This window comes from Schistocerca cancellata, chromosome 11, assembly GCF_023864275.1.
Source record: "Schistocerca cancellata isolate TAMUIC-IGC-003103 chromosome 11, iqSchCanc2.1, whole genome shotgun sequence".
NCBI classification, from domain to species: Eukaryota; Metazoa; Arthropoda; class Insecta; order Orthoptera; family Acrididae; genus Schistocerca; species Schistocerca cancellata.
In genome coordinates, this window is record NC_064636.1 from 18,545,512 (window position 1) to 18,572,126 (window position 26,615).

The 26,615-nt window shown below is 43.0% G+C and overlaps 1 protein-coding gene across 2 annotated transcripts; it reads right to left on the reverse strand.

Annotated features, from left to right (window-relative positions):
• Positions 1-910: 910 nt before the first annotated feature.
• On the reverse strand, positions 911-25,404 carry LOC126108659 (uncharacterized). Of its 2 annotated transcripts, none has more exons than XM_049913970.1 (5): positions 25,330-25,404; positions 18,857-18,925; positions 13,394-13,453; positions 9,832-9,927; positions 911-2,571 (listed from the first exon to the last, which is right to left on the reverse strand). In XM_049913970.1, exons 1-5 carry the CDS (start codon positions 25,396-25,398, stop codon positions 2,521-2,523), a joined length of 345 nt encoding a protein of 114 aa, XP_049769927.1. In that variant the 5' UTR covers positions 25,399-25,404; the 3' UTR covers positions 911-2,520. The 2 variants fall into 2 exon arrangements, with proteins under 2 accessions (XP_049769927.1, XP_049769928.1); XM_049913971.1 differs by having other exon boundaries at positions 911-2,592.
• Between the last annotated feature and the right edge of the window lie 1,211 nt (positions 25,405-26,615).

Genomic DNA, 26,615 nt, shown 5'->3' on the forward strand with positions numbered 1-26,615 from the left:
GCAAACTCTCGAGTTTTACACGGTTCCCACTAGGTAGCAGCTGTGTGTGCCCATTTTGGTTCTAGTAAAAATGGTGTCGGGACAACAGAAAGTGTTTTGTGTTCCATGTTTTGCGCAGTGCGGGTCAGTAGTAACTGTTCGGCATGACCTTTGTACCAACTACGGTGTGGATCCTCCTACAGCATGAAGCATTAGACGATGGCACGAACAATTTCAAGAAACAGGGTTTTTGTGTAAAGGCAATTCGCCGGGCGGTCCCAGAGTGTCCGACACAGACATCGAACACGTCCGCCGTAGTTTCACAAGGAGTCCGCAGAAACCCGTTCGTACTTTCTTTTCCTACAGTTGGTAACTGATTTAAACTACTTCATTTACCAACAGGATGGGACACTGGCATGTGCAGGAATTTTTAAATCAAATGATTACCGAATGATGTATCGATCGCACTGGACCAAATGATTCAGCCTTACATTACTGGCCTCTGAGGTCACCAGGCCTGACTGTATGTGGTTATTTCCTGTGGGGGTTTATAAAAACTTTGTTTATGTGCCTCCATTACCAACAACAATCAATGAAGTGAGAGATCACATAACAGCAGCTGTGGAAGCTGTAATTCGAGACATGCTCCCTGCTGTGTGGGAACAATTTGATTATTGCACTGACATTTTCCGTGCATCTCAAGAGTTGCATATTGAAATCCTATAAAAAGATATGAAAAAAACTTTTTCTGTTTCCTGTTCATCAAAAAACAAAATTCACTGTATATGTTTATTAGTTTCAGAAATACAGACGTGCAAAATCTAATGTTTATTAACAATACACCCTGTAGTAACTAAAGGTAACTGCAGCTTGTAGGATGGTAAAGTAAAGGAATTTAAATTAAAATGAGCAGTTGCGATCGCAATAATGCTTCTTTATTAACCAGTTTCGGCTTATGTACAAGCCATCTTCAGAACTTTTGGCTGGTGCTGGGAAGTCTTCGGCTTTCTTGTGAGTATGTGTCAGGATTTGGGACAGGGCCGAGGAAGGTTGTGTGTCATGAGCTGTCAGAAATTTACTGATTGTATAAGAATCACTTTGTATAAAACCTTAATTTTACTCAAGTAATGCCCATAATATCCATAATAATGTATCAACCAATTTACTCATTCTACATAAAGAAGAAAATTACAAAAATCAGTCCTATTAGTGCAAAATCTTTTGCAAAATGAAACTGTTTGTACTGAAGTACTTTACAAGTAACGTTTACAGCTTAAAGTGAGCAATAACAAGATTAGTTTCAAAGATACCTTCGAAACATTCAATGTCGATAACAGTTACAACGAATTTAATTTTAAAAAAAGAAAACATAAACCTAACACTATTTTTTTCCGTACTTGTTTAAGTATCAATCAATTTATTTCACTGTTTTGGATGCACATGCAGCACCAAATAAGGGTGAACTTAACTAAATGTGGTCTCTGCATATCTTCAATACAACTCATCATAATGTTGTTGAGGAAATGTAAACCAATTACATAATTTATGCAAGAAAAACAGGTTATTTGACCAGACGAAATTCAAATATGTGAGGAGCTTATAGCACGAATTAGTACTCATTTGTTTAACAATGAAAACAATTTTTGACAATATAATGTAATCAAATAGACGAAAAATCTACTCACCGCGTGGCAGCAGAAAACACACAAATAAGAAGGTTATAATTAAGCAAGCTTTCAGAGCCAGTAACTCCTCCTTCAGGCAGAAGGACTGAAAGGGAAAGAAGAAGGGTGACGAGAAAGGACACGGGAAGTCTAAAAAAAGGGACACATTTCCGAAAAAGTCACCCAGAACAGTGTGTCAGGTGAGACTTACCAGATGAGTTGAGAAAGAAAGAATTATTATTATACTTCATGTAATACAAGAAACATATTTTATTTACCGAAAGCACCCAGGAGATGTCCTGGGACTTAATTTGGACAGTACAGTGTTTTTCTCGAATAAATGTTCCAGTTTAATTCAATTCACCCTCTATGCGCGCGCACGCACACGCAAGCTAGGGGTTAAGAGCTCAAGCATTCGTGGTAACCATTATTCTAATATCATCATATTATTGCCCACAAAACAAAGATAACAAAATCAAACACTTGATACAAAACTAGAATTCGACAATATAAATATATTTGCTTATTGTTGCAATGAATGGTAGATTCACCACACACAATAAACCACACCATTACAAATATTGCAATGATGTCCTGTCTTGTATTTTACATCCTCGAGTGCAGTGAGAAAAACTTCACACAGTAGGTACAGACGAGTAACAGTAACTCTACCTTATCAATGTGAGTGAGTACATCCATTAGGAGGCTGTATTTGGTGAAAAGCTCTGTAGGCACGAACTGCAGCTGGAGACAGAAAAGCTACTGTCCATCACGCTCATACAATCTGTACTGCAGAAGGAATTATCCTCTGGCGAGACAATTCTTTGTGTCGGAACACGGCAAGTGATGAAGTGTGTCGACTTCCGTCGCCAGCTCGTCACGGGCAATATTTTGTAGATAACTTTCTTCGAATGAAGCACTGTTGTTCCTATCAGAAATTTGAGTAGACCTAAAATAATCATATAAAGTCACATGAAGAAAAGAATTAGGTCAATAAATTAAGACTTTTTGATAAAAGGATTTAGTTACTTCACCAAAGTAAAGATATACAATTATACATATTTAAACACAGAAAAAAAATATGATTCTGAGAGAGTCACAGGAAGAAAACAGATGTGAATTTACCATGGTATACCACATTTCACTCTAATGGTTCAGAACGTACTTGGAAAAATGTAGATCCAAACAGTTCAATCTGGATTTAAAGTTGGTTCCACGAGAGAAACTCAGATTTTACTCCCTCTGTTAACAGCTCTTAGTGACAGCTGATACATCTGCTGTGCTAAGAAAATATTTAAGACCGTGGAACAAGTCCCGTTTTACATTAGCAAAGGGACGAAAATGTCAAAAGCTAATTCTGCTGTGCAAATATATAACTAAATTACTAACTAACTTATTTTTGCCTTACATGGGCCAATATGAAAACAATATCTGAGAACAAAACTATTTTAAAGAAAAGCCCACACTTTTCCATTTGTATTATGCAGGGTGTCCATAATTAAAGCTTCAGTTTTAAAACGCAGTAGAAAGAGAACAACTGATCAGAACAACATCAAATTTTAAAACCATATTATTGACACGTTGGGAAATGGAGAGAGGGGAAAACATAAAATAAATAAATAAATAAATAAATACAAATAAAAGTTTATGAAAATCTGGCAATAGACGGAGCTATAAATGTCAGAATACGCACACCAACAGACACACGACAAATGGCAATGCCTCAATTCGTAACCGAGACGCACAAAATAAATTATGTCCACGAAGGAGCCCGTGCTACTGGTAAAGCTCCTTTAGAAGAACAGTGACAGTGCGTCGATAGCCCTGCAGAAGTTCCGGACACTCGAGGGTGTGAAAAAAGGCACTGGTCCAATGTCTGCCACGGGACTACAGAAAATTATTACAAAATTTGAAAATATAAGCTCTTCTGAAGTGCAGTGTGGCAAGGGAGGAAAGCAGTTCATCTTACATCTGTCGCAGATACGGCACGGCACTGCAGAAGGGATCGAGTGGAGGAGTGCAAACGTTCAGTGCACGGGGAATTACGTAAACGTTGGAGACACTTACGAGTGCAGTGCATAACATTCTACGATACACCCTGCACTGCTATCCACACGAAATCGACTATTCCAGATATGCTTCTTGCTGACCTGCCAGCAACTCAAACATTCGTTCTGGAATTTCTCGCTTGCACGGAAGTAGACAATAAATGGCCACAAAACATTCTGTGCACAGATGAAGCCCACGTCCATCTCCGAGGACACGCCAATCACCGAACTGAAGAATACGGACAACGGAAAATCCGCACACGGAAAGGTTACGTTTTCCTGTTCTCTGATAGAGGAAAACCTCAGGCCACGTACCGATGTCGACGACGGTGCCACCAATCTATCGGAGTGCTGCACGACCCTCGGCAGACGGTTGTGACAAACTTTCACAGAGCACGTAGGCCCGACTGCGTTCGGAAGACTCTGCCACATACGGGTCGACAGTGGGGTGGAGTCTGACGCAAAGTGATCCCACCAAATTTGGATTCCACTCCGGCACACATCAGGCTGCTGCCCAATTTGGTTCAGTACCTGTTGGCTTTCTTTTGGATACATCTAGTAGTATATACAAATAAGGAAGTGAGCATCGGAGTGTAAATAGTCAATCTTTTGGCAACGAGTAGTGTGAGAGAGGATAAGACCGTGGAACAATACGTGGCCATCTACCCCTGGCAGTGCTGCTCCGTGTGCGGGGCATTCTGAGACACTGTCCAGAAGGGGCTGTCGACTGTTTAGGCCAATGGGGCACATCGCACGGGCTGCAATTGAATCCCCCGACCCCAGCTGAGAAATGGGAGAGGTAGCTGCATGACGAATCTAGGGAGAGAGCCTCTTTACAATGCAACAGGCAGAGGGAACAGCCCGCTGTCTTCTAACTCGCTGGGGTATTCCAGTCACTGCTGCGATCTTAGCTACAAGAAGGTGAGAGAAAAAGAGGGGCTAGCACCATCTACAAAGACGGGAACCACACTTTTAGGCTTCTGCTCACTAAAGTTGTCCTCGTGGGGGTTAAATAGAGCACCTTAACACAGTGGTATCAGATACTTGCGATGCAGTTTGGTAAACAGAAGCAAAAAGCTCTGTGCTCCAAGCAGTGTCTGAACCCATTTTTGTTCACTGTAAAATGGAAACATCCTTAGTGGAGAGTTTTCATTCAATTTCTCACCTCTTTTTCTTGCACCAAAGAGTTGATACGGCAATTGTTGTGAAGCTGATTTGGGGCTACTCGTTCTCTGTGGGTAGACTTTAATAACCCTGTAGTGTCTGCTCGTGTCGTCGTCTGATTTGCCTCTCGGAACCAGTGCAGCACAGTAAGAAAGACTGGCAACCCCCATCCCCCATCTTATCACGAGCTTCTTTTTCAAAGTGACGATTTCATTAGTTGTGACATATGTCAGACGGTTCTTGGCCGACTCGAAGGGATGAACTTTTCTGAGAAATAAATTTGCCTGCAATCTTTGATGGTGATCTGAAGGAGACTAGCAATATAACTGTACTCTGACGGTCCAAAACATTATCACCATCTCCTTTTGTAGCACGCTCGTCCAACTCCGGACTACACTTCGGCAGTGGTTTTGCGTGGTACGGATTCGGCAAGTCACAATAAGTTTCCAGAGTACTGTGGCACTAAATGTCTATACATAGGTCCCACAGTACCTTGAAATTACAGGCTGCTGGTTTGTGGGGACGGATCACCCACCCACAATTCTCTACACAGTTCACGCACCCACAATTCTCTACACAGTTCACGCACCCAAATAGTACAGTGCATCAAAGCACCACACCTCGGACACAGGGATCAAATGTGCTTTGAGAGTTAACGACTAGCACTAGTGAGCCGGCCACTTCGATATGATTTTTAGGTGGTTTCCCAAGTCCCACTAGGTGAATATTGGGCTGGTGCCCCAATTCCCACCTCAGATACATGCTATGCAAGTATTCTAACTTGGGTAGGAAATTTACTCTAGAAGCAGACAAATGGGGTACATTCAATCATGCTGGTGATGGCTCTTGAAACCCATCATCACCGTCACCATCACCATCACCCCCTAAGCAGTTCAGCAGCACATGTTCTAATGGAAAAAATACGTTCCCATGAAACACACACTGTTTCTCAACTGTTTAACAGACTGTAGAGTTCCCGCATTCTGTGACATGGCTTTATGTAAAAAACTAACGCTTTCTCAAGTGATACACCTCTCTTTTGACAGGGACAAATACATTCTGAGGAAGGGTGATGGGTGTCGCTATTAACAGGCAGTCTGTGTCAGGCAGACGATCTCGGTGGGCTGCCTGGAGCACTCGCCTTCTACTGGTTGTTTTCAGACAAAGCACTTATCCAATCGGGAACCTTAGAGATTTATGGACCGAGCGGTATCTCTCATGATCTGCCCTGAATAGCCGAGCAAGTTTTGTGCAACTGGAGGTTCCAAAGAGGTCGCCCAAACACTACAGTTTTGTCTCGACAACCATCCAGCCCGTCACAGTGTTGAGGTTGCAGGTACATGTCTGAACCATTTTGGAGCATCATCATCATCATCATTTAAGACTGATTATGCCTTTCAGCGTTCAGTCTGGAGCATAGCCCCGCTTATACAGTACCTCCATGATCCCCTATTCAGTGCTAACATTGGTGCCTCTTCTGATGTTAAACCTATTACTTCAAAGTCATTCTTAACCGAATCCAGGTACCTTCTCCTCGGTCTGCCCCGACTCCTCCTACCCTCTACTGCTGAATCCATGAGTCTCTTGGGTAACCTTGCTTCTCCCATGCGTGTAACATGACCCCACCATCTAAGCCTGTTCGCCCTGACTGCTACATCTATAGAGTTCATTCCCAGTTTTTCTTTGATTTCCTCATTGTGGACACCCTCCTGCCATTGTTCCCATCTACTAGTACCTGCAATCATGCTAGCTACTTTCATATCCGTAACGTCAACCTTGTTGATAAGGTAACCTGAATCCACCCAGCTTTCGCTCCCATACAACAAAGTTGGTCGAAAGATTGAACGGTGCACAGATAACTTAGTCTCGGTACTGACTTCCTTCTTGCAGAAGAGAGTAGATCGTAGCTGAGCGCTCACTGCATTAGCTTTGCTACACCTCGCTTCCAGTTCTTTCACTATGTTGCCGTCCTGTGAGAATATGCATCCTAAGTACTTGAAACCGTCCACCTGTTCTAACTTTGTTCCTCCTATTTGGCACTCAATCCGTTTATATTTCTTTCCCACTGACATTACTTTCGTTTTGGAGATGCTAATCTTCATACCGTAGTCCTTACATTTCTGATCTAGCTCTGAAATATTACTTTGCAAACTTTCAATCGAATCTGTCATCACAACTAAGTCATCCGCATATGCGAGACTACTTATTTTGTGTTCACATATCTTAATCTCACCCAGCCAGTCTATTGTTTTCAACATATGATCCATAAATAACATGAACAACAGTGGAGACAGGTTGCAGCCTTGTCTTACCCCTGAAACTACTCTGAACCATGAACTCAATTTACCGTCAACTCTAACTGCTGCCTGACTATCCATGTAAAGACCTTTAATTGCTTGCAAAAGTTTGCCTCCTATTCCATAATCTCGTAGAACAGACAATAACTTCCTCCTAGGAACCCGGTCATATGCCTTTTCTAGATCTATAAAGCATAGATACAATTCCCTGTGCCACTCATTACACTTCTCCATTATTTGCCGTAAGCTGAAGATCTGGTCCTGACAACCTCTAAGAGGCCTAAACCCACACCGATTTTCATCCAATTGGTCCTCAACTAATACTCGCACTTTCCTTTCAACAATATCTGAGAAGATTTTACCCACAACGCTGATTAAAGAGATACCTCTGTAGTTGTTACAATCTTTTCTGTTTCCATGTTTAAAGATTGGTGTGATTACTGCTTTTGTCCAGTCTGATGGAACCTGTCCCGACTCCCAGGCCATTTCAATTATCCTGTGTAGCCATTTAAGACCTGACATTCCACTGTATTTGATGAGTTCCGACTTAATTTCATCCACCCCAGCCGCTTTATTGCACTGCAATCTATTGACCATTTTTTCCACTTCCTCAAATGTGATCATATTTCCATCATCATTCCTATCCCATTCTACCTCGAAATCTGAAACATTACTGATCGCATTTTCACCTACATTGAGCAACTCTTCACAATATTCCCTCCATCTGCCCAAGGCATCCACAGGATTCACCAGCAGTTTTCCTGACCTGTCCAAAATACTTGTCATTTCCTTCTTACCTCCCTTTCGAAGACTGCTAATTACACTCCAGAATGGTTTTCCGGCAGCTTGACGCATAGTCTCCAACCTGTTTCCAAAGTCTTCCCACGACTTCTTCTTCGATGCTGCAATTATCTGTTTGGCTTTGTTTCTTTCTTCAACATAACTTTCTCTGTCTACCTGGGTTCTGGTATGTAGCCATTTTTGATACGCCTTCTTTTTCCTTTTACAGGCTGCCTTGACTGTATCATTCCACCAAGCTGTTTGCTTCATCCTACTTTTACATACTACTGTTCCAAGACATTCTTTAGCCACTTCTAGTACTGTGTCCCTGTACCTTGTCCATTCCTTTTCCAGTGACTGTAATTGACTACATTCAACTAACTGGTACCTTTCTGAGATCGCTGTTATGTACTTGTGCCTGATTTCCTTATCCTGAAGTTTCTCCACTCTTATCCTCCTACATATGGACCTGACCTCCTGCACTTTCGGCCTCATTATCCCAATTTCACTGCAGATTAAATAATGATCAGTGTCATCAAAGAATCCCCTGAATACACGTGTGTCCCTCACAGCCTTCCTGAATTCCTGCTCTGTTATTATATAGTCAATGACAGATCTGGTTCCCCTGCCTTCCCAAGTATACCGGTGAATGTTCTTATGTTTAAAAAAGGAGTTTGTGATTACTAAGCCCATACTGGCACGGAAATCCAAGAGTTGTTTCCCGTTCCTGTTGGCCTCCATATCCTCTCCAAATTTACCCATAACCTTTTCATACCCTTCTGTTCGATTTCCAATCCTGGCGTTAAAATCACCCATGAGCAGAACACTGTCCTTGTCCTTTACTCTAACAACTACATTACTGAGTGCCTCATAAAAACTATCCATCTTATCTTGATCTGTCCCTTCACAATGCGAATATACTGACACAATCCTAATTTTCTTGCTAGACACTGTCAAATCTATCCACATCAGTCGTTCGTTTACATACCTTATTGCAACTACGCTGGGTTCCATTTCTTTCCTGATGTAAAGCCCTACACCCCATTGTGCTATTCCTGCTTTGACTCCTGACAGGTAGACCTTGTATTCTCCCACTTCCTCTTCTTTCTCACCCCTTACCCGAATGTCACTAACAGCTAGAACGTCCAGCCCCATCTTACTTGCAGCCTCTGCCGGCTCTACCTTCTTCCCAGAGTAGCCCCCATTGATATTAATAGCTCCCCATCTCATTACCATTTGTTTGCCAAGTCGTATCTTAGGAGTCCCTGGTTTGTCAGAGGTGGGACACTGTCACCTCCATAGGTCAGAGGCATTTTGCTCTGATTGTTGCCAGCATCATATTTAAAGTACCAGGGAAGCATGTTGCTAGCCTTACTTGCCCCGAGTCCCATTGGGTTTTACCCCTAACGGCTGAGGGACTAACCGGTGGAGTTGGTAGTCTTTGCCGTATGAGCACAAAGGTGACCACGACTCAGAATATGTCCGAGTGCCCAGCCTTATTCCAAAGTAACTGGTATCCCGACTGTCGGGACCACTTACTTGGCCACTCATACATTGCCCGTGGTTCATGAACTAGGACATGACTACAGGAACCCACACCATGAACCATTTTGGAGCTTAAGAAAAAAATCTCTGCTCCTGAGAAACACAATGTTCCACAGCTCTGTATATTTGTTACTAAAGCATATCCAAAGCTTACAGTACCGAAGGACCCGTGACACCCAGCAGTCCACAGCTTCAGAAAACCAAAGCTGTACCCTGCTGAGTCTGTCGGAGTTACCTGGTGTGTCTGTCACACAAAGCTACCGTGGAGGTAAGTGTGTCATTACGCAAGCAGTAAACATTACATCCCCGAATTACAGTTCTTTGGGAAAATCTGATAAATATGTGAAAACTTACTTTATTCTCAGTTGCATCCACTCCTAAATATAAGTCTGGGTCCTGTTTAATAAGGAGACCGAACCCTGAGACTGCTACTGGATCTTCTTCAAGAACCTGAAAAAAGGAAAATAGTTACTGTTAACTGAAGCTATAAGTGCATTTTTTCACATATTTCCACACAATTTTTGGTCCTCATTTCTAAGGAAAGGGGCAGGAGATACTATACACAGAGAAAAAACACATCCGATTCAAAACTTCTTTAAATGGTAAAATTCTGCATTGGTGGGTGAGCAGTTAGTTTCTTTTTCCAAGCAATCCTGACGTGGAATGCGAAGGGTATTATATACAGAGAATGGATTTTACTACATGAAATTTAATGATGTGAATCATTCACATTAAGATCTCTCAAGGTTTGGAAATGTGTTACAAAATGTGAACAAAAATGACGCAAAATTACTTTCTACGTCATACTCTAAAACGAGCTGACACTGCATCGGAATACACACTGGTGTGAAAAAAGTCACAGGATAGCAATATGCAGATATACAGATGACAGTAGTATAAGGTATAAAAGAGTTGTGCATCAGTGGAGTTGTCATTTGTACTCGGGTGATTCACACGAAGAGGTTTCTGACGCGATTACGGCCACACGACAGAAATTGACAGACTCTGAACACGGTACGGTAGTTGTAGCTAGACGCACGGGGCATTCCATTTTGAAAATCGTTACACAGTTCAATATTGCGAGATCTACAGTGTTGAGAGTGTGCCGAGAATAGCAAATTTCAGATACTACCTCTCACCACAGACAATGCAGTGGCCAATAGCCTTTACTTAACGACCGACAGCAGCGGCATTTGCGCAGTGTTGTCAGTGTTAACAGACAAGCCGTACACCGTCAAATAACTGCAGAAACAAACGCGGGACGTACAACGAATGTACCCGTTAGGACAGTGCGGCGAAATTTGGCACCGGTGGGCTACGGCGACAGACGACTGACACGAGTGCCTCTGTAAACGGCACGACATCGCCTGCAGCGCCTTTCCCGGGCTCTTGACCGTATCGTTCGGATCCTAGAAGACTAGAAAACGGTGGCCTAATCACACGAGTCCCAATTTCAGTCGGTAAGAGCTGACGGCAACGTCAGATCGAGGCGAAGACCTCACGGCGCCGTGGGCCCGAGTTGTCGACGAGGCACCGGTGCGAGCCGGTGGTGGCTCCGTAATGTCGTGGGCCGTGTTTACACGGAATGGACAGAGTCCTCTGGTCTGACTGAACTACTTGTAGACCATCTGCGGCCATTTACGGACTTCACGTTCCAAAACGACAATGGAATTTTTACAAATGACCGAGCAATACGTGACCGGGCCACAACTGTTTGCGATCGAAGAACGTCGAGGAGAATTTGGGCGAACGCTTCGGCTACCCAGATCGCCCGATGTGAATCCCGTCAAACATTTACGGGGCACAACTGAGACGTCAGTTTGCACACAAAATCCTGCACCTGCTGCACTTTTCGTAATTACGGACGACTACAGAGCCAACACGGCTCAGTATTTCTGCGCGGGACTTCCGACGACTTGCCGAGTCCATGAAATGTCAGCTGTTGCCCTGTGGCAGACGCGAAGAGGTCCTACGCCACATTAAGAGGTCTCCCACGACTTTTGTCATCTCAGCGTAGTTTACTTAAGCTGAGAGACACACTGCAGGTCCTGTATGAAAACTATGCAAATATGAGGGTAAGTCAATTATCATCCGCAAAGTAGTTACAAAATTTTTTTGTAATCAAATAGGAAACTTACAAGAACATCATTTTTCGACACAGTTTCCTCGTCTTTCGACGTATTCCGTTCGTCATTGAATGAGCTTCATGATGCTGTCACAAAAGAACGTTCTCAGTTGAGATGCGAGCCAGGAATGCACTGCTTCTTTCACTGCTTTTTCCGAAGCAAATCGACGGCCCCTTAATGCCTGTTTGAGTGGTCCGAACGAGTGATAGTCAGGAGGGGCAAGATTGGGACTATATGGAGGATGATCCAGTACTTCAATTTTGAGTTTCGCGAGTGTTTCAGCAGTGTGGGCAGCAGTATGCGGACGACATTGTCGTGATACAACACAACACCTTCTGACAGCAGTCCTTGGGGTTTGCTTCGAATTGCAGGCTTCAGCATGGCAGTCAGCATCTCACTGTAACGTACACTGTTTACTGTTGTGTCGCTCTCCCCATAATGTCCTAGTACTGGACCTCGTGCGTCCCAAAAAACCGTAAGCATAAGTTTTCCTGCGGACAGTCGCATCTCTAACTTTTTCTTGCATGGCAAATTTGGATGTTTCCTTCCATATCCTGCCGTTTACTCTCCTGCTCGTAATGACGGATCCGTGTTTCAACACCAGTAACGATCCTGTCTGAGAAGTTACCGCAGCGATCCAAATGTTTTTTGCAGATGTCTAAGTGCGTTTGTTTATGCAACTGTGTGAGTTGTTTTGGGACCCATCTTGCACAAACTTTATGAAACCCAAGTCTGTTGTGGATGATTTAGTAGGCAGAACCGTGACTAATTTGCAGACAATGTGTGTCAACAGTTAATCATCTGTCTAAGAGAATCATTTCGTGTGAATGCTCAGTGGTTTCTTCATTTGTGGTGGTAAACGGTCGTCCGGCTCCTTCATCGTGTGTAATCCTCGTGCAATCATTTCGGAATTTTTCAATCCGTTCGTGGACACTCCGTTGTGGCTAAACACTGTTACCCTACTGTACCGAAAGTCTTCAATGAATTTCGGTCCCTGACACGCCTTCTGACAACAAAAGACAGATCACTGAACATTGCACTTCTTTGGTGCAAACAGACAGCGGAGCAGCCACGATTAACAGCACGACAGTTATAAACAAACTAACATAGCAGCTTGAAAATTGCAAAGATATAACAATAAATAAAGTAAGCATCATCGACATAAAATGACAGTACTACCAAAATAAACAAAAATATAACTAATTTGCGGATAATAATTGACTTATTCTCGTATGATGCTTCAGTGCAGTCACATAAAAAATGTTAAAAAAACACATTCTTTGGTCCAATTAAAAAAAATAACATTTCAGAAATGGATGCCAGTGGTTAAAAGTATCTCAATACCCTTAAATGTAAAGGTGCAAGACAAGAACATAAATCTCAATGGACGTTTCACTTGGTGAATGTCTGTGTGCTTTTCTGTTGTTCATTTAGAATTGGAAACTACACTGCCTGACCAAATGTGAAGCAGTTGGAAGACATGGCTCGTGTCTACATTAGTATCTTTGTCCGCTTGTGCACCATTGGAGGGTCTGCAAATGATTAAAAGCTGCAATCCTCTGTGACAGGAAGAACAGCCACTAGAGTGCATTAGTGTTGCTACCAGGCCCGGCAGGGTATACAAAAGGCACAAACAGTGTCGTGTGTCGAGTGAGGAACGTACTCGTCACAGACAACATTATCAGCACTGACATCCGTGCAGGTATCTCTAAGCTAAGTAGCAGCCGGCAACATTACTGATTGTGGGGCAAGCAAAGAATTAACAGAACTTGATGTTAGCAGCTACATACCTCTTTCTTAATTCTCTGCAGATCACAAATGGGAAGAGGATCATTACCAAGTGCACCACCCTGTAACAAGCCATAACAAAAAATCATTTAATGAAATTAATTTTGATCACTGTGATTCTTCAGTGAATATATATGTGAAAACTATGGTCATGACATGGAGGTTTCTGTCTCTCTATCTAATGGCAGTCTAAGCTTTGATGCATGCACTAATTGCATTCATGCAGTTGAAGTATGACTAACATCAGCACACAATGTGTGTGTGTGTGTGTGTGTGTGTGTGTGTGTGTGTGTGTGTGTGTAACTTGCACTTCTATACAATGACTATTACTTTGAAAAGGAAAATTCAATTCAGATCATCATGGGCACTGGTAATATTACAAAAAGAAAGGAAGGATGGCCAGGTAAGAGTATCACTGTGTATTACCACGTATATCGCAATATCACATAAGAAGAACGTTTCTGCATTACAGCCTGATAGTACTGCTATAACAAATCACTTATTAAAGACAGTCAAGATGTGCAAAATAGTAGACGCAAAAAATTCTTCAAGAATAATTCTGGAATTCCAAGTACTCGCAGATGAAACACTTAAAAATAGATGGGAGAATGTTTCTATAGTTTTGATTTTTTCAGTTTCCTCCTCAAGTATGAAGAGGGATAAGGGGGGGAAGGTTGGAGCGAAGGGCATGTGCCTAAGATCCCAGACTGGAGGGAGATATCAAGATAGTACACTGTGCCTGTTTAAGAGAGGGCTGAAGGGCAAAGTGGGAAGCAATGTGGAATTAAAGACAGAAACCTAAAGTAGTGCAAATAGTATAATAAAAAAACTATGAGAAAAGCGGAAAATGAGTGTGGGACGAACAAAAACCAGAGCAAGAGGAATGATGATGATAAAAAAATAAAATGTGGCAAGGGAAATAATGAAATTCAATTCATAAAGAAAGTGAAGAGGTGTAACACTGATTTAGAGTATTGTTTCTGTGCCTGGAGTTCTCACCTAAACTAATTTAGGAATACACTGAAGCACCAAACAAACTGATATAGGCATGCGTATTCAAATACAGAGGTACGTAAACAGGCAGAATACGGTGCTGCGGTCAGCAATGCCAATATAAGACGACAAGTGTCTGGTGCAGTTGTTAGATTGGTTACTGCTGCTACAGTGGCAGGTTATCATGAATTAAGTGAGTCTGAAGTCTAAGTTATAGTCTGCGCACAAGCAAAGGGACACAGCATCCCCGAGGTAGCGACGAAGTCATGTTTTCCCTGTACAACCATTTCATGAGCGTACTGTGAATATCACGAATCCAATAAAACATCAAATCTCCGACATTCCATGCGGTCGGATATAGATCTTGCGAGAAAGGACCGATGACGACTGAAGAGAACCGTTGAACGTGACACAAGTGCAACCCTTCCAAAAATAGCTGCAGATTTCAATGCTGGGCCATCAGCAAGTGTCAGTGTGGAAACCATTCAATGAAGCATCGTCGATACAGGCTTTCGGAGCCGAAGGCCTACTCGCGTACCCTCGGTGACTGACGACACGAAGCTTTACGCCTCACCTGGGCCCGTCAAAAACCGACCACCGACATTGGACTGTCGATAACTGGAAACATGTTACCCGATCGGACGAGTCTCATTTCAAATTGTATCAAACAAATGGACGTGTACGGGTATGGAGACTGCCTCATGAATCCGTAGGCCCTGCATGTCAGTAGGGGACTGTTCAAGCTGGTGGAGGATCTGTAATGGTGTGGGGCGTGTGCAGCTAGAGTGACACGGGACTCCTGTTATGTCTAGATACGACTCTGATAGGTGACACGTACGTAACCATCCTGTCTCATCACCTGCATCCATTCGTGTCCATTGTGCATTCTGACAGACTTGGGCAAATCCAGCAGGACAATGTGACACCCCACAAGTCCAGAATTGCTACAGATTGGCTCCAGGAACACTCTACTGAGTTTAAACACTTCCGCTGCCCACCAAACTCCCCAGATGTGAACATTATCGAGCATATGTGGGGTGCCTTGCAAGATTCTGCTCAGAAGAGATCTCCAACCCCTCGTACTCTTACCGATTTATGGACAGTTCTGCAGGATTCGTGGTGTCAGTTCCCTGCAGCACTCTTTCGGACATCGGTCGAGTCCGTACCACGTCGTGCTGCGGCACTTCTGTGTTCCTGCAGGGGGCCTACATTATATTAGGGAGGTGTACCAGTTACTTTGGCTCTTCAGTGTATAATGCGAGGATTGCAAGAGGTCAGTATAGCCCTCACGGAAGGGGAAACAATGCCCGGGGGCTCAAATGGGAATTTTCAGAAGAAAAACATCTGTCACCATTAGTCGGTTAAGGCCTTGTCGAACGTCGTGACATCATTTCGTCATTCGTTTCTTAAGTTATCGAATCTCTGGCTAGACATCTCCATCCACAGTGATATTCAGCTCTTCTTAATATAACGTGAAAAGGTATGCCAGTAATATTCTTCACTTCATCCAACTGTCTACTTCTGAGACTTTTGGAAGTGAGAACAGAATTTGTCAGAGGGTGGAAGGGCAAGATGTGTCGGGTAGCTGCACGAGAAGAACGGCCGGAAGAGGTCGTCAGTATAGCAGTCGAGGGACTCGTCATTAAAACGGACGAATTTGTCACAGGTGTAGGGAAGCGAGCATTTATATGGGAGGGATAGCAGCTATTTTAGTGGAGGCATTTTTGCTTATTGGTACATTTTGTAAGGACTGAGGTTTGGGTGTGGTTTCAATGAAGAGGAGATCAATGTCAAGCAAGATACTTTTTGATCTCAACAAGGAGCAAGTGAATTTGGGTCGGTAAAAAGTGATTAGGCTGTCGGAGGAAGTGGAAGAGTCCTTCACAGAGAATCCAGGCCACAGCAGTGTCACCGGCAAATCCCCACCGAGCCGCGGGGCCTGATCTCCGGGTCGTGTGAAATGCCGCTAACACCGGTCTGTATAAAATTTGGTGTACGGTGGGTCTGTCTTAGTTCTTCTAGCACTACCCTAACTATTTAAGTCTGACCCTTGAAAGTGAAGTAGGTCAGGATAAGAATAAGCTCAGGCAGGGTGGCAATAAACGAGGTTTTTGGAGGCACTGGGAGAGCTAACGACCTACAGCCGAGCAGTCACACTCGTACGGGATGTCGGCGTAGAACGGTGTCGCAGTGATAGTGAGAGTGAGGCTTCTGGGTGAGAAAGGGGTGTTCTGGGTAGTGTGTTTTATAAATGATACAAGGCTCTGGACGGAAATCCGGAAGAGACAATTCGTCAGGATCGAGATATTTTGCGGTGACTGAGAAGTTGAAATTTGGGGCGTGTGGGTCAGGAGCAGTTCCGAGTCAGTGCGAGGGTCCCAGAGATTAAAGGGTCCCGCAGAACAGTTCGGATGAAAGGAACGTTATCATCTGGAGCAGATCTGTAATCCGGGCATGAGAGCTGACAGGTGCCCTCTGTCTCAGGACCACAGTGGGGGAGTCTCCGTTCACAGGGAAGATGACAAATTTCCCCGCCTTCAGGTCACAGAGACATTTCAGTGATACCGGTAAACCCCAGATTCTTTAAAAGATCGAACTCCACGTGTAAAACAGCTCCAAATGTCCGATTACTTTACAAACGAGTTAATGTGTTAAATATTTGCCTTTAAATGTGTATACGAGAAAAAGTTCAGGAGAGGTTTCGAATTATGTATAAAATGTATCGCGAGTTGCAGAGTGCTCTTGTATTCCGACGTTAGATCGCTACAGTCTCGGTAATTTGTGCTCCATTTTAAGCGAATACTAATTTTTCAAAGATCTCAATGTTTATGGCATCACACATTCTGAACTGTGTTGCATACCGTATTTACTCAAATCTAAGCCGCACTCGAATCTAAGCCGCACTTGAAAAATGAGACTCTAAATCAAGGGGAAAAAAAAAAAAAAGTTTGCCGAATCTAAGCCGCACCTGAAATTTGTGACTCGAAATTCAAGGGGAGAGAAATGTTTTAGACCGCACCTCCAAACCGAAACAAAGTTGGTCCATTGTAATATGAGACACAATTTAGGTCGAATGCATGACGATAAAGCTACAGTAGTTTGGTTCGTGTGGTAAGCTTAGCATTTAAGCTTTACCAGGTAGTCATTGCTATGCGTCAGGTGCTCCGTCCGTATTTATACGGGTACACTTCCTTTTTCACATGCTTTGTCTGGTTTGAATCGATTGCTTATCTTTCTTTGATCTGATAAGTGCCATTCTCTTTGTTATAGGTGTTTCCTTGACTAAGCTCAAAATGCATTACTGTATTGTGTCGTGCATTGTTTGTCGCATTCTGATAATGAGTGTTTACGACCTGTCGCCGTTCGGGGCATGGCTTTTATGCACACTACCGCCGCTTTAAAAAAAAAAAAAAAAAAAAAAAAAAAAAAAAAAAAAAAAAAAAAAAAAAAAAAAAAAAAACAGAGAGAGAGAGAGAGAGAGAGAGAGGAATCGTCTCATTAGCGAAACAATGGCAAGAGACTGCTATTTGTTGTTACTTACACTGCTGCTTTCTTTGATAATGATCAACAAGAACCAAATAATAGACTGCGTATGATAGATGTTCTGAACGAAAGTTTAGTGAAAATTTTTCTCCGTTTGAAAATCTTTGCAGACGCCTCTTTAGTACATCAAATTCTGCACAGAACTTAGAGTCATCTTAGATTTAAAAATCTAGTCAATTGCCGTGCTTCATTTCTGACTGTATCACTATTCACCATAAAAATAATACGAATATAAACATGACATGATATGTATATTCTTCTGCGTTTGCTGTTGTCTCACTCTAGTTTTGTAGTTTATTAGGCAGACAGGATTTAAATGATATAGCACGAAACACGAAGGAATACATGGAAAAATGTTTACATTCGTATTATTCTTATGGTGAAGAGAATACTGCATGTGATTCACAATTCATAAAAGTTCCTATTAGCAACCATCTCTTGTGTATTGACAACCATCCCAAACAGTCTTTCCAGTCGGATTTTCGTAGTACATTTAAAGGCTGCTACATTCGAAGATGAACAATATGGAATTTGTATTTACTTCGTTGGATAATGTATGAAAATGCAGTGGTCAAAACTCGAGGCGGAGAAAAAAGTTCATCTTCCACCTTTTTTTCTTAAATTTATTTACTAACGCAGAGATTTTGGCGCCAGTATTTATCTTTGTGCCTGCAAAGCATGCCTGTATAGCGCTACATATATTCGACATCATAAGTTAGTTGTGGCGGCACCTACCAACATTTTTCAGAACTTCCGCTTACTTTGCACTCGATTCTAAGCCGCAGGCAGCTTCTTGGATTATAAAAACCGGAAAAAAAGTGCAGCTTATATTCGAGTAAATACGGTACTCAACTGCTGAACAATGAACACAATGCAGTGTAATTAACCACAGCAACACAAGAAAAATAGCCAGGTGAAGATGCACTCACCTCTTCCTCGATGCTCAGGGGATCCCGCGCGGTATCGGGGCTGTCGGGCAGCTCACACTTGTGCAGAAACTGAAAAGGAGTAAACAGAGTTGCTCTCGTTTTTGCATATACGTACTTAAATCGTGTCGTGACCACACTCAAATGTTTTGTCTACAATGTGCAGCATATCAGATACCCAGATTTGGCTCAACATAATTTGATGCCCACAGTAATTGACATGTTGGGTACCCCACACCCCAACCTAAATAACTGAGTTTTAATGCTACATCATAATGTCTACCTAAATCAGGCGTGTGTGTGTAGATCACAGATTTAGCAAAAAGGCATGCATGACAATAAAACAGGACCTAACCATCATACCTACGCTAGGAAACACAAAAATTGCTTACCTAACAATTGTACGACAGTAAGGAAAAGCAAATACAGTCTGTCCTAAGAAAAACTTTGGCTGTCACCAAAGATTATATAAACTTAGCCTTTGAACAGCAAAGGAGATCTAGAAATAAAAGTGTTTATACTTGCAGCCAAGCGAAGTCAAAAATGTGTGTGTAAACAGAATAAACAAGGATAGAAAGGGGTGGAATTTAGAAGTACTGACAGGCAACAAAGGGACAGACAACACGTCATTATTAAAAATGTAATTCTTCTATATTTCAATATTATGTAAAACAAATTACACTCAAGTATAAACTGGCTCTGTAAACTAAACTCCTGTCGGTCTCCATTTAGTCTTTATCGAGTTACATCTGTACAGACACTAAGCGTTTTAATAGTGAATATTCAATGAGTCTCCTCTGAGCCACTGTAAAGTACTTTCAGTTGCTGTTAAGCACGCATTCAGTAATGTTCTTGCAGTTCGCAACAGTCATTCAGTAATTAACAAGCACAGTCAGTCGCCACTAGATATATTTACATACAAACACACGCATTCAAATCGTCACAAAAGCTACTTTCAGTGACACTCGTCTACTGACGCTAGACTTTGTAACGCTACGTATGTGGCTGACATATTTTGTGAAAGTAATGGAGCTCAGTAGCAGCTAGGTGGTCACTGTGAAAATAAATGTGTAATACCAAAAATTTAAACATCCAAAGTGCCATCTTCATTATTTAAAAGCAAGGAATAGGAGTTTCTACAGCACATTAAGGTCAGTAATATCACAAGCCACCTGCAAAATTTGAGATCATTATACTGTCCGTTAAGGATGTCACTGGCTATATAGGGAAAGAAAGAGGTAAATTACTGTAGTAGACAAACGTACAAGCAGACAAAGGCACATTCAAAGGCAGCCAAAGATGTTCACCGAATTCGTAAAAAAGCAGGAATGTACAGAACGCCGTGAACTTACGGCAGATGTAAGTCGGTACTACAGTGAGAACGGAGAAAAAACAAACGGAGGAGTACAAAGGGAACTGTCGGAGGGGAGAAACAGATAGCTCAGCTGACGAGGAACAAGTTTCGCAGTCAGGTAATCAGAGGGGCTCAATATGACGTGACCCAGACTGAGGCAGCCACAAGTAGGAGTGACAATACAGTGTGCAGAAAGATGTGAGATACTGCCAGGTGTGACAGTACTTTCAGCTGCAAAGATATGTGCAGTAGGCTGAGTGAAGTGCATCAGCAGTGGACTCCCACTAAGGTGCAGCGGTGCCAGTGTCTGGGAACAGCCAACTCAGTCCGCCAGTCATTCATTCACTCACTCGCTCCCTACGTCTAATCGGGGAGGAGAACCTTCACGGACACGAAACGTGTTCATCTGTGTACTTTGTTAAACTATCACTCCACTGTTTATTTCTATTGTGCTTGTCCCAGTTACACTTAATTAAATCAGAAAGAAAGCTGCCACTATAAAACAGCTGCATAACCTTCACTTAGCACACTGGACTCGCATTTGGGAGGATGACGGTTCAAACCCACATCTGGCCATCCCGAATTAGGTCTTCCACGATTTCCCTAAATCGCTTCAGACAAATGCTGAGATGGTACCTCTGAAAGGGCACGCCCAACTTCCTTCCCTAATCCGACGGGAACGAATAGCTCAGTGTTCGGTCCCCTCCCCGAAACCGACCGACCGACCCGACTTTACTACACGGCTACTTTTCGTTTCCTACTGTCGGCGTAATACTTCACGATTACACTAGTATTTTTCACTAACATATCTACCTACATCAGTATACAGCGAGTCTCATTTACATCGGATTATTCGTGGCACAAAGTTTGGGATGTATTTAATAATAATAATTAAAATAACCATATGCTAATAATTCAAATTGAAATGGACGAGTAATAAGAGAAGAGTAAATAGTTGAATTACAGTTTTCAGATTTTAATTTCTCTTACAATTTTATTTTCTTTACTATACACACAGATCTGCACTCTCAAGTCCGCTCGTGTGCGAGAACGAACATCCGATACGTGACATCTCCCTCACAGCAGCAGCGGTCACTCGATACGAAGACGTAAGAAACTCTTCGACACAAAACAGGATTAATCGAATGACGAATCACGTTCAAACTGTGCAATGAAAAGAGGATTAATCTTTCAGCTCTAGTCTATTAACGTAATACAACATTGCAATTTAAATATGCACAAAATCTCCAGCAACGAGTCGACAATCCAAAACCTGATATTCGTCGATACAATTAAATACGTATTTCATTTTATCGGGCCTCCTGCCTAATTGTGCCAGATTAAAAGAGAAGACAGACGAAAGGAAGAAACACAGATCAGTGCTTAACACCTCACCAGTAAAAAGAAGAGGCGCATGACAAAAACGTCAAAGGAAATCGAATGCATAATTTTTGTAGGATTATGCCGGTATCTCGGCCAGTCAGTTTATTGAAACTGTAGAAAATCTAGATAAGGCCGGATGGGAATTTGAACTGCCGTCGTCCTAGACGTTGACCGCCAATCTACCTCGCTCGATGCAATACGGAAAACGGATTCTAAAAACTGGCAGTTAGCTTGGAGTGAAACAATTACTGTGGCTCCATTATATGAGGTGTGTGGAAACAAGTGTGCCTGGCTGCTCACGTTTGGGGCAGAACATCACCGAGAGCCGTACAGAGCGGGACTGCCCACCGCTCCCTCCCCTCGAAACCCCTGTCGGGCCCAGTGCGCCAACCGCCTGTCCCCGGTACGCGTCGACTTGCAGGTTGCTCGATAGCATGCGAAATATCACAATTACTAAACTCGTGTGAAACTAAAATGGTACCTTCCCTACAGCCTAGGTCTTCGTGGCAAATGAATCTGCTCCAGTCCTGAATCCCTGAACCATTACACCAACAACGTGAAAACAGCTTTCGCATCCCGCAACTACCCTCCCGACCTGGTACAGAAGCAAATTACCAGAGCCACTTCCTCATCCCCTCAAACCCGGAACCTCCCACAGAAGAACCACAAAAGTGCCCCACTTGTGACAGGATACTTTCCGGGACTGGATCAGACTCTGAATGTGGCTCTCCAGCAGGGATACGACTTCCTCAAATCCTGCCCCGAAATGAGATCCATCCTTCATGAAATACTCCCCACTCCACCTAGAGTGTCTTTCCGCCGTCCACCTAACCTTCGTAACCTCTTAGTTCATCCCTATGAAATCCCCAAACCACCTTCCCTACCCTCTGGCTCCTACCCTTGTAACAGCCCCCGGTGTAAAACCTGTCCCGTGCACCCTCCCACCACCACCTACTCCAGTCCTGTAACCCGGAAGGCGTACACAATCAAAGGCAGAGCCACGTGTGAAAGCACCCACGTGATTTACCAACTGACCTGCCTACACTGTGAAGCTTTCTATGTGGGAATGACTGGCAACAAACTGTCCATTCGCACGAACGGACACAGGCAGACAGTGTTTGTCGGTAATGAGGATCACCCTGTGGCTAAACGTGCCTCGGTGCACGGCCGGCACATCTCGGCACAGTGTTACACCGTCCGGGTTATCTGGATATTTCCCACTAACACCAACCTATCAGAACTCCGGAGATGAGAACTTTCCCTTCAATATATTCTCTCCTCCCGTTACCCACCAGGCCTCAACCTCCACTAATTTCAAGTTGCCGCCGCTCATACCTCACCTGGCATTTAACAACATCTTTGCCTCTGTACTTCCGCCTTGACTGACATCTCTGCCCAAACTCTTTGCCTTTACAAATGTCTGCTTGTGTCTGTATATGTGTAGATGGATATGTGTGTGAGTGCGAGAGTGTATACCTGTCCTTTTTTCCCCCTAAGGTAAGTCTTTCCGCACCCGGGATTGGAATGACTCCTTATCCTCTCCCTTAAAACCCACATCCTTTCGTCTTTCACTCTCCTTCCCTCTTTCCTGATGAAGCAACCGTGGGTTGCGAAAGCTTGAATTTTGTGTGTGTGTGTGTGTGTGTGTGTGTGTGTGTGTGTGTGTGGATCAACATACCAACACTTTAGTTTGGTAAGTTACATCATCTTTGTTTTTAAATATATTTTTCCCACGTGGAATGTTTCCCTCTATTATATTCACAAAATTGTTCAGAGATATATGAAACTATGTAATCCTGAGTTTGACTTTAATAAGAACAGTGGTTTCAATAAAAATAAATAAAAATAATAAAAAACGATGTACCACAAAGGAATTATTCGAATCGGTGCATCGGATCGTCAAATTCCCGAGATGGCTCGATGACCTGGCCCACTGCGCTTCAAACGTTCTCACCTTGAGAGGTATCTGGTCACCTTACTGTCCAGGTTAGGGTTTAGCAAACAGGAAGATAAGCAGTAAAAACTCTCACCGTGTGTGGGCAGGCACTTTCTCAACGGTCAGTGGTGCTCAATTTGAAGTGGGACTCATTGCTGAAGACTATTCCACTCTAGTCGACGAGATTCTAGACCAATGACATGTTCAGAGACACCCCAGACATCGGTGGGTCACCGACCTGACTGTTGCCCGTCGTACGGCCCAACAACTGGAAGTAATGATCTGGGCTGACGTTTCTTTTCATAGCAGGACACCGTTGGTCGTCATTTACAGCACCCTTACAACACAGCAGTAGGTCAGTAATATTCTACGGCCCATTTTGTTGCCCTTCGTGGCAAGTCATTCTGGGCTTACATTTCAGCAAGATAACACCCGCCCGCAAGCGGCGAAAGTTTCTACTGCTCGCCTTTGTGCTTGCCGAACTCTAACCTGGACACCAACGTCACCGGATTTCTCCCCAGTTGGCTATGTTTGGACATTACGGGCAGGGCCCTCCAACCAGCTCAGGATTTTGACGATCTAATGCACCAACTGGACAGAATTTGGCACGATATCCTTCAGGACGTCCGAGAACTCCGAATAACTCCTCGTGTAAGAGCCAGAGGTGGACCAAACGTCCAATTTTTCTGCAACTATAATTATTTGTTTGACTGTACACGTATAAAGCACCTGCCTATTTCCATCCGTTTGGATAATCCCCTTGTGGTGCATTGTTTCCTTGTCTTAAAACTGTACCACAGCTTGAAAACATCACACTGAAATTTCTGCTGCACACATTTCACATTTTTTAAAGTTTTCCTGGTAAGTCTGAATTTTGGACTACAGTTAATTATAATGTCACTGATTATCTTATTCTTAGATATAAATATAACATTAAATTTCAGTACCATATTCTTCTTGCGAATTAAGAAAGATGTACCAATTTCTAGGAACATCCGTGCAATATTCGGTGGTAGAGATGAGGAAGAGACCAATGCAGAGGACGAAGATGACTGAGATTTCAATTTGAAAAGCTGCACAAGTCACATTTATTTGAACAGAGAATACAAATTTAAACAGTGTACTGTATTAATATTTTAGTGTAGAAAAAATCGGTAAGGAAATAGCAGTCACAAACTAAGTGTTACCTTTCTCATCTGTACCAAAAAAATAAAAACACCCTCGAGATGTTCAGTCCACAAAGGAAGCTGCGAGTCCCAGCCGCAAGTGCGAGCCTCGGGTGGCTGCACGTAGGGGGGCGGGGGCGGGGGCGGGGCCGGGATTTGAGGTATTTACAGTTAAGACACAACTGTGTCTGATTTTCATTAAAAATCCACACGGTAGACAGAGCATTAGACTTTCCACTTTTTACGAAAGCAAAACCACTGTCGATAAGATTTGGAAGCAGAATACGGACTGTAAGCAACTTGTTATGACTATTTTTAAGTTTACTATCTGACTAGTTTTCAGGTCATTGTTGCATTGGTGGACTAAGTTAAGACTAAACTAAAAAGTTTTTAACCATCCCACATGTTCCACACCCACAAGAAACGTCTCACTTTTGGGTCTACGGAACAAAACTGAGTCTAATCTAATATAATCTTTAATCTACGAGGGTATGCTTACGAAGAAGGTGGGAGCAGAATGCACAGGGGACCTGTTACTTTTCTTACGCACCATTTCTGAGCGTAATAGCACGGCTGGTACGAATCACCTTCCACTGTGCTGTAAACAGCGGCTTCCACAGGATAAATCTGTACTTACCGGAGCTGCTTCTTCGACAAATACGGCCTCGATCTCCCGCTTCGGAGATGTGAGTTGGTCAGTTCCCATCTGAAAGAAAGGAAATGAGTAAGTGCAGGCACAACACACAGTGCAACCGACACATAAGAAACCGGTTCACACGACGTAAATGTCAATCAAAAATCTGTGACGGACTCGGATTTCCTCCTTACCTGTAACACGGTCTGCAGTTAACAAATGTTACCCTCTCGTCACTAGTTTTTCACGGGGGTCTGTCGAGTAGTGAAAGTTCAATTATAAACACCCAGTACAGAAATCTTTGTGTTGTAATTTCTTTGTATGTAAAATATATCTCTCTGTTTACTTCTTTTGTCACAAGCTTTTGGGAAAGATGTTATTACATCACAGTAGTTGTTAATTGTGTAGCATTTTGTCATCAAGAAGATGTGAGTAAATGCAAGAAGTAGGAAAAATGGGTGTACGGATTAACTCACAAATCACCAGTTCCACAGCATGCATACAACATAATAAAATCCATCACTTTATGCAAATAAGGGAATGACAAAAATCAACAATACACCAAACCATCAACTTATAAAGAAAAGTAAAATGAATGTTAAGCTTCCCACTCTTGAATAATTTTAAATATGTTGCAATAAAGTACCCTTTTTTTTACCGAACTGCAATTGCGGTTAAATCCTACATATACTCAACTGAAACAAGAATATTTAATGTGCACGGTATTGATTTCATCCCCACTGATCAAACCATTTAACTCATTTCCTGCAGTGTATACTTCGTGTCAGGTTAAGCGACATCCCACCACCGACTCGGTTCCCACGGTGCTGCCGGTCTGTTCCGTTCCCACAAACCCCATCCCGAGAGAACCACTGCTAGTAGTGTTGTGAAATCACAGGAGCAAATATCAGTGCCGATGAAAGTTTGCGTCACACCCGGAGGCAACTCCTTATGGGTTACAAACGTCGCTCAATGTGTCGCCTATCTGCAGCGTCGACAGACTCGAACCGCACTAGAGGTAGCATTCCACAACTGTTTGCAGTTTTTTGAACGGTGGGCCACAGAATGTTCGAATGTCGTAACGGCTCGTACACTGTGTCGAGTTCGCACAGTGCGTCCAGAATTATCGGCCACAGCGACGGTAACTTCTTCGACAATTTGGGGCGTAACTGGCCGTCGGTCTCTCCGGGGGCAGGGGGGCGGGTTAATTCACAAACTGCCAGTTAATTCGAACTTCCGAGTCACATTTTTCCGCCCCGGTGTGGAAAGTGAACCTCTCCGTATTCCTT